The sequence below is a fragment of the Lycium ferocissimum genome, chromosome 10, assembly GCF_029784015.1.
Source record: "Lycium ferocissimum isolate CSIRO_LF1 chromosome 10, AGI_CSIRO_Lferr_CH_V1, whole genome shotgun sequence".
Taxonomy (NCBI): domain Eukaryota; kingdom Viridiplantae; phylum Streptophyta; class Magnoliopsida; order Solanales; family Solanaceae; genus Lycium; species Lycium ferocissimum.
In genome coordinates, this window is record NC_081351.1 from 18,430,513 (window position 1) to 18,439,652 (window position 9,140).

Consider the following 9,140-nt stretch of genomic DNA (forward strand, 5'->3'; position numbering starts at 1 on the left):
CCAAACGGGCTCGCCATTGTCAATCTTTTAATGCATCTGAAATGGTGCAGAAGACACAAATGTATATTTCATCAACTTTCTTTCCATCTGAATAATTATTACATAATCCTCTTTCAAAAGAACAACTAACCATACACAAAACTATGTGAAACACTGAATCTAACAAAGTTATCTTGGACAAGTCTTTGAAACTTGAATCTTTTAAGGTTATATCCTTAAAAGTTTGAATTCACATTCACATAAAAGATGCATTTAACGCGTCATTTTCCATACATTTTGATTGTAGTCTGTAGTGATAACATTTTTCATACAATTAGACATCAACAACAACACAAAATCATTGTTCAGCTGATTGGTACAGCAGTTGGTTGACAAATCTTTACTGATTGCTAATGTTCAATATCCAGGATACAAGCTTAAACAAAAGGAACGAACTTAACAAATCATGAACTGTTTTCTACTAATGAAAGAAAGATCCGAGTACAATAACTCAAAGCTTAGATACACCATCTTTTAAGCAAAGAGGAAGTCGTGCAAGCAAGGGAAGTGAAATCTATTAGAATAGAAAATAGTGCAACTCGATCAGTATAAGAATAAAGCGAGGTGACTTTTCCTGTTCGATTTCTTCCATTAAAGCTTCCAGTAACGTAGAAGGGTCGGGCTTTGGCACCAGAATAGTTAGGTTAATAACTACATAGACATACCTAACACGGGTAAAACAATATCCTCAGCTGATGAGTCTCTCTCGTTTTAACATCATTTTATGCCAAACTCCTTATTTTGACTATAGCATTAAACATGTGTACGTCTCAACTTAAGCTAGGTCTTCTCTTCATCTGATTGAGGGCATGCTGCAGGCCCTGGGGCGGCGTCGACATCAACAAAGAATTCCTCAACTAACACAAAGCCAAAGCAAAAGCATGAGAGAGATTAGTTCATACTAAAAACAAATCATACAAATTTAGCTAGTCATAAAAAACAAATAAAAAAAAAAAAAAAAAGAATTAGCTAAGAACCTCGTTGCTAATCCGTTGCTAAATTGCTCATAGCCAACATAATTTTTTGATAATCCATTGCTAATAGGATTAGCGACGGATTTTGCCGTTTAGATACAAAATTGTCCGTTGCTAACTCCTATTTTCAATAGTGCTATAAACTAAGGGAAGTTATTCCTGCCCAAGAAACTTATTTATGATCCTAAGATAGGTACAATTTTCTAACTTGCTTCTGAATGATAACATTATTTTCTTGTAATAAACATGTATAAGTATTTAAATCTGGCTTATCAGAAATTTGCAATTGAACGGTAATGTGGGAGTAAATGTTCAAGAGTAAATCACATCACACATGGCATGAAGGCCATACTGCACTGATTTCAAAGTAAAGAAAACGGATATCGACTATAACACGACCTCAGCCGTTAATATACATCTAACACGACCTCAGCCGTTAATATACATCTAAGTAACTTTCAGAAAGAGCACATAGATGTAGAGATCTTAAAGCTAATGCTTTTTCTAACTTCTCGATCAGTTCTGATTCATAGCATAAGACTACACGGGCAAGAAAGCGGTAATTCTCACCTATATCTTCTTGTTCTGGAGAATCAAGCAGAATATCCGAATCGGAAGGCAAAAATGGGGAACCAGGATAGTTTCCTAGAGATCCTAGATCTGCCATTAGTATTGGAGCAAAAATTACCATTAATTAGACCAAAGAGGATAAAATAATAGAAGAAAAAGATGGGACAAGCTGGTATATATGAGAAAGTGGGGCTAGAACCAGCAAATAACAACAATATTCCTTAGATAAAATGATTTCTCAACATCGAATTAAGCCCCAGTGGGGCCAACCTCTTTTAACATATGTCGAATTTTGCTTTCCAGGAGTCGTGCTATTAGCGGTCATCTGGTTGCTGGTGAGAGTTATGCATGGTTTAGTTATTCATGTATTAGTTATTCCATCTTCTGCCCTGCATAAAATAATATATAGATTCCCTCATAACTTGTACATGTATTAGTTATGCGGGATGGTAAACGGGTAACCAAACGCCGTACTTGATGTGCTGAATCTTATACATGGCAACTAAAATGCTACCAAAGTGTTATTTGTTATGTTGGTTTTGATACATGAATAGCTTACTTCTTAACCAACAACCAAATGACCCCTTAATGAAATTTTTGATTTATGTAGGACGAAAGTTACCTCCCAAGTTTGACAAGTCAGCTGTTAGATCCGCAAGACTGAAATCCCAAGGAATCTGATCCAAGGATCTCAGCAAATCTCTAGAATTACCAACTCCGTTATCTGGTGGAAGTTGCAATCCTACTGAACTAGCTACATCAGATGGGAATGAAGTGTCAAGGGCTGATGTGTCAATTCCCATCCCTGAAATCTCCGAAGCGGTGAAGGGGAAGTGGCCACTGGAAGCTACTGATGCAGGGCTTACAGGCATATCGGACATAGATGACATGGCATTGCTCGGTGGAATAACTGGTGCTACATCCGATGCACTCGTTTCTACCACCATACTGTCAAGAGATAGACAAAAATGTGAAGTGCAATTTCTCATACCATTTTTCTTAAGAAACTAATAGAAATAGCTTTTCATCAATTGAAGCCCAAAAACATTTTATTCAACCAGATTGATTATCTATTCATCTTTGAAAAGAAAAAAATGGAGCTCATTTCCTTGATAGAGGAAATCAACAAACCAGACATGGGCAAAAACAAAAAATAAGTACGAGGGATTGTACAGAAAAGTAGGGATTTTTTCATTTTTGCCCCCACGGCTGAAATTAATTACGACATATACACTGGTTACGTATATCATATGTATATTATATGTATATTTTTACTTAATATACAAACATATACATTTACATTCTATTATTTTTTAGGGCGTCGCAAAAAATTCCAGTTGAATCTTCAGTTATACTTAAATGATGAGAAGTGGCCGGAGTCCTCACCAAAGCATGAAATATATGCACTTGTAAGGGGGTAGAGTCAAATTCAAGATCTTTGGGAACATGCAAGTATAATATGGTGAGTAAATAAGAAAACATAAAGCCTAATAGGCAACACAAGTCGACTGGGGAAGTGTGTATAAATTTTGAGTTCTAGTCTCACATTTCAAAGTTTAAAAGGGAACTTAGAGCCTATAAAAAATGGATTCTCACTCGTTTCCAGAATTCATCCGCATTGGATGATGATAGTTGCTTGGTGCAGGAACACCATTAACCACATGACAATTGGACATGCCCATCGGATCAAAATGAGGTTGGACTGCACCTGGATGTGGAGGTTGTTGTAGGACGGGGTACCCCATGGGTAAGTTGTTGACTGCACTGAAAACAAGAGGCAATGAATAATAATGATAATAAAGGCTAGGAAATTGAAATGACAGTAATGATAAATAAAACTACCTGGCATGGTATTTATCCCGTTCTGCATCGGAGTCAATGGAACCTTCGGAGGCACAGGATATTTCATTAGATGATATTGGTGCTCAAGCAAATGATTGAATAAGATGATTTGTTTCTTCAGTTTAAGCCTAATATAGTAGGCCCGAAAGAAATCTGCATTTTCCTCTTCCAATTTTTGCCAAACTGCATTCAGTATGAAAAGGTTTAAAGACTGAGAACTGACACCAAACAAACAACTTTATTCTTGATATACATACCAAGGGTAGTAAATCCAGGATCTATCCTTGCACGATTAAGAAGTGTTTTAACCACTTCATCCTTATTCATATACAATTGTAAGCAACGTTCAATCAAGTTTTGTACCTACATCACCAATTGTGTCATAATAAAGTTAAAGAACAAGGTGCTACAGGGAACGGAAACTTCCCCTACACACACACACACTCTTAACTAAAAGTAGGGCTTTTTTCATTTTTGTCCCGTCGGCCGAAATTAATTACAGTCGCTAGCCAAAATATAAAAAACTTGATTATGTATATTATATGTATATTTTGTGTACAGTGAATACTATATGTATATTTTCTATATATGATATGTTCTATTATATGTATATTTTATACCTAATATACAAAAGTTATACATTAGTGGCTATTATTCTTTTTAGCGGTCCAAAAATGTAATTATCTCACAAAAGTATGTGTCTGGAAAAAGAACAATCTTACTAGCTCAATATCTTCACGTGAAACTTTCCGGTTGTCATTGCCTGATGCAGAAACTGAACCTGAATCTGCTACAGGGGTATCCGTCGTATTGTTCTGCTGGTCACTTTGGGCCTCGTGAGAAGCCTGGGTTGAAGATTGTTTCTCAGGTGTATTTTGTAGATCCTGTAGTTTTTACAATAAACAATTTCAGCAAAGAAGTTCCATATCTGAACAACAACTTATTAAAAGAACTCCGTAGCAATAATGAATATCTAAATTCATCGGGTTTCACAAATTTAGTCATGTGAATATATTATTTGCTGGCTCTAGAAGAAGAGAACATTGATAAATAGTTAACTACTACATAGTGAAGCAGCGAGTTAATTGAGTTATAAATTGAGCTGAGAAACTTTTCAAAAATAAAATAAAAAAATAGATAGCCTTGCCAAAAAAGCGAAAAAATGCATAAAGCAAACCAGAGAAAGACATGAAGGATCTGAACACATCAAAAGGAAATCTATTAAGTTATAAACACAAGAACCTGTGTGGTCTTCATTTTAGCTAACTGCAAGCACAATAAATATCTCCTTGAAGCTCCAATATGCCATGGCTATGATTTGTATTACCCCTTTCAAGATCTATCAATAAAGGAGAACAAATCACCTGAGAATAAGCCTGGAAGTGAAAAGATTGCAAGTCAACTAACTGTGCAAATTAAACGATCAAATTTCAGGATAAATAAAGCAAACATCACTTCTCTGTGCAAAGGTGAAACTGAAATAATATCTTTCCACTTCCCAGGAGCATAACTCATCTACTCTAATTAATGAACTTCATTTTTTAATAAACTCGAGATTTTTGCACTGAATATCACACCAAGATAGTGTCATTATGTTTCCAGAGATCCCCCCCCCAAACCCATCTACCCAAAAAATAATGCTCCTTTTTTCACAACAAAAGATCCGCTATAACTTCCCATCCTGTTTTTCTACAACTTCAAAAGTTCTAGTTTACCTTTACACCCAAGTTGGCCAAAACACACAAGAGGAGCTGTCCGTCTTCCATATCTCCCTCTTCCAAGCATCCATATTTTCCATGTAACAACTTGTCACAAAATTCGTCATTGGTTGAAATGACCATATTTAATGAGGAATATATTAAGCCATAATTCTGTTACAAGGTTGTAATGTAGTAACAAATGGTCCACATCCTTCTGGTATTGTATACCTCCTCTTCCTCAGATTATCTGATATTAGGATAGGATCCCACATAGTATATTATGTGAAGGACACACCTTTAGGTGTTTTAGTATCCCACATTGACTTCCACATGGTCCTTGTATCACCTCCATTGACAGGTTAGTTGTAGTATGACTTCATCCACAAAACATTTGCTGCTTACCCATTTCCATAATATTGTCCTTTTTCCATATCAAAAATGGTAATTTGTCATTTTTCCCAACTACATATAGCAATCTACATTTTTCTGAAGGAAATCATCCACTTCATCCTACTTCAATCTTGAGTAGATCTCCGAAACAGATGCTTCTCCATATGCTTGTCCTTCATCGCGCCTGAGCATTTAAGGTATTGTGGCACACTTAACAATGGTTACCAAAAAGTTGAGGAATTTTTCCTTCAAGGTTACCACACCTTCGACTGTGATTCCTAACTTTGAACCAAATGAATCTTGAGAGCTCCTTCACTCCCCTCCACATGCATATGCGGCTATAACATTATCAACGAAATCACTCATGCTCATTAAGTCTTCTATCTTTATTAATGATAAAGTCATAACACCATAAAGTAATTGTTTTTGGTCTCTTCTATAGGTATATACCCATATGTGCTTCTTTTGTACAATTTTGATTTATAACTCGCTGCCTACATATGTAACTAGGATTTGGGACAAAGGAAGAAACTAATTCAAGTGGATTTGAATTTAATAATCCACTATCATGTCTCGCATTGGTTATAATTTTTGCCATCAGGCTAAGGATATCTCTCCCGTTTTGTCCTCACTCTTCTTTCCATCAGTTTTGGATGGAAATATGGTCGTGTCATCTTTTTTCCCTTTCATATTCTCTTTTTCCTTTTGATTTTCTCTACATCCTATTCTTTCACATTTCAATTGATCTTCTCCCCTTATTTTCACTGGGAGAAAAAACAAACTTACTGTACAGCATAGTTAGGACGGTCATACTAAATCTTCTACTGTCAAGATCATATAATGCAACATATTCTAACTATTAATACTTGCATCATTCTTTTATCCAAATGGAAAATTCCCTTCTCTTTCATCAAATCTGTCTTATCGCCTAGGAGTCCGATTCTATCCTATCTCTTTACTATGATGAGAAGAAGTCATGAACAATTAATACAATGGAACATTGTGAAAAAGGAGATGTCGACTATTTTATGGTCACTCAAATCATTAGCGGCCCAAGCGTCCTAGAGTAGAGAAATAGTTTGTTTGCACTAAAATATTGTTGCTCTCGCATACAAGAATTAAAGCATTTTTTTCAAAAGATGCCACAACTCAACAAGGAGGATCTTTCATGAAGATGAAGTTAAAAAATAGCTTTCCATCTGGGGAAACGATAAGGAAATCGATAATCTATAAAAGAAGGCGCATGTGAATCACGCACAATTTAAAGAGTGCATGATAATTTCTCCAATCTGTTATTCAACATACTAGAGTTTGATGAGTATACCTGATAACTCTGCGGCCTGTCTATCTAGATGCTATATGTGATTTATGACTAATTTACCTCGTTTTAATGAAGTCCTAAAGTTATTTCTCAACATGAGATGAGATTAGAATGGTTTACCAAATGCCAAACCAAAGATAATTTTCAGCTTCAATTGGGAGCTGGAAAGTGCATTTCTCTAAATTAAGGTCCCCATTGTCTACAAGAATAAGTGGAAGTCATTGGATACAAATATGTGACCTCTCGGTCCACGTAAGGCGATCAATTGCTGCATATTTAACTAACACCGCAACTAGGACTACTCGAGGAACTATACTGCTGAAAAATGAAAAGAATCTAATTGGAAAAAAACTACCAAGAGACTGGATTTTGAGTGAGCAGAATGGTTACCAACTACAAACCTCAAATGTTAGAATTCAAAATGAAACATACTCTAGCATCAGCAATACCATTATATATAGTACTATCTCTGTCCCAATTCATGTGGCACACTTTTCTTTCTAGTCAGTCTAAAAAAGAATGTCACATTTCTATATTCGAAACAATTTAACTTTAAATTCTCATTTTACCCTTAATGAGAGGATTTATATCCACTTAAATGTGTAAGAGTCCGTTTGGATGGGCTTATGACGTTTGACTTATAAGCCAAAAGCCATAAGTTAGGAATTCTAGCTTATGGATCTTGGCTTATTTTTGTCATTTTAGCTTAAAAACAAGTTCTTAAAAGCACTTTTTTATTTTAGACAAACACTACAAAAGTACTTAAAGCTATTTTGGCTTAAAATCACCTAAAAATAAGCCAATCCAAATAGGCTCTACGACTTGTTTAAGACCACAAGTTTCAAAAGTCTTCCTTTCTTTCTTTAACTCTACACGCAGTCAAACAATGCCATATAAATTGGGACGAAGGGAGTTACAAAGAATTCTTTTTTATCTTTATAAGTATACCATAGCAAAGAAGTCTTGCAAATCTACAACAAAACTTGCAAAAATAATCAAACTTACCACAAAGATTAAGTCTTTTCTACAAAAAACATCACTTCAAAAGAAAAATCACAAAATTCTGTACTATGCTGAACTGCAGACAATAATCTTACTGCAATATCCACATAAAGAAATCAAGACAACAACAACAACATACCACAAGTGGGGTCTGGAGAGGGTACGATGTATGCAGATCTTACCTCTACCTTTACGGGGTCGAGAGGCTGTTTCTGATAGACCCTCAGCTCAAAAAAAAAAAAGAAATCAAGACTCAGTTATCCACATTGCAAGAGCCTAATGTATCACAATACATATAAGCAAAAACTCTACAAGATCTCCAACTAACTGTACACAGAATTACTATGATTATATGTCATAAAAAAAAATTACTATGATTATAACTAAGTAAATATAATCAAAATTTAAACATAACAACAACCCCATCTGACAAATTTCCACACTAAGCTCTAACTAGTGGAAAATAAATACTAAAGCTTGCATTTTAACTAAAATATACCCAATTCTTGAAATAAAAAACAAAAAATGCAAATAAAAAAAACCCCACAAAAAAAAAAAAAAAACAACAACAAAATTAGTTAGAGAAAAAAAAAAAAGAAAGACAAACCTGAATTTCTCAGTGGCAAACAAGATGCAAAATTTGAGCTTGCCAACCAACTAAAATGACAAGAAGGTTAATAAAAAAAGAAACTTTTTTGAAGTGGTAACAAAGTATTTAACTAGGAAAATTAAATGAAATTAAAGTTGATAATTCTGCAGCAAAACCTTGAAGGCATGGTGTAAAGGCCATAATAAGAAGAAGGAGAAAAAAATGTTTTTATTTTTCTTTTGTTCTATTTGTTGGGTGATTATTGGTCCTTTTGTGTTCAGTAAGGTGTTGCTGTTACTGTAGCTGGCAAACTAAATAATGAGAAACTGCCATATTACCGCCAAACTATAGATTAAAAACTAATTATTTGAAAAAATAAGTATTTTATTCTAACCATATAGGGATATGGTCTAATGGATAAACACCACCCTCCTTAACTAGCGAGTCTTGTTTTATTTTGGTTCTCATTTGGTGTTTGATATTCGTACTGGAGTCCGACTAAATTCGGATCACGCATTGTAGGACACATTTTTGAGGACGGTACTCCTAATTGTTTTTTTTATAGTTCATAACTCGAACTTGAAATCTCTGATTAAGGATGAAGGGATCTCAACCATACCACTACAATAGGAAATGCTTCGCCTTTCCCAGTGAGTTTAGCCGGCAAATATCCAATTAATTAAATCAGTAAGTTTTACATATCAAATAATTAA

General features: G+C 34.8%; 1 protein-coding gene across 3 annotated transcripts; it reads right to left on the minus strand.

Annotated features, from left to right (window-relative positions):
- Window positions 1-320: 320 nt before the first annotated feature.
- Window positions 321-8,750, minus strand: LOC132032666 (uncharacterized). Of its 3 annotated transcripts, none has more exons than XM_059422331.1 (9): window positions 8,446-8,750; window positions 4,668-4,764; window positions 4,148-4,309; window positions 3,683-3,788; window positions 3,426-3,608; window positions 3,180-3,342; window positions 2,206-2,531; window positions 1,584-1,673; window positions 321-896 (listed from the first exon to the last, which is right to left on the minus strand). In XM_059422331.1, exons 2-9 carry the CDS (start codon window positions 4,680-4,682, stop codon window positions 820-822), a joined length of 1,122 nt encoding a protein of 373 aa, XP_059278314.1. In that variant the 5' UTR covers window positions 4,683-4,764; window positions 8,446-8,750; the 3' UTR covers window positions 321-819. The 3 variants fall into 3 exon arrangements, with proteins under 3 accessions (XP_059278314.1, XP_059278312.1, XP_059278315.1); XM_059422329.1 differs by having other exon boundaries at window positions 4,668-4,789; XM_059422332.1 differs by having other exon boundaries at window positions 4,668-4,831.
- Between the last annotated feature and the right edge of the window lie 390 nt (window positions 8,751-9,140).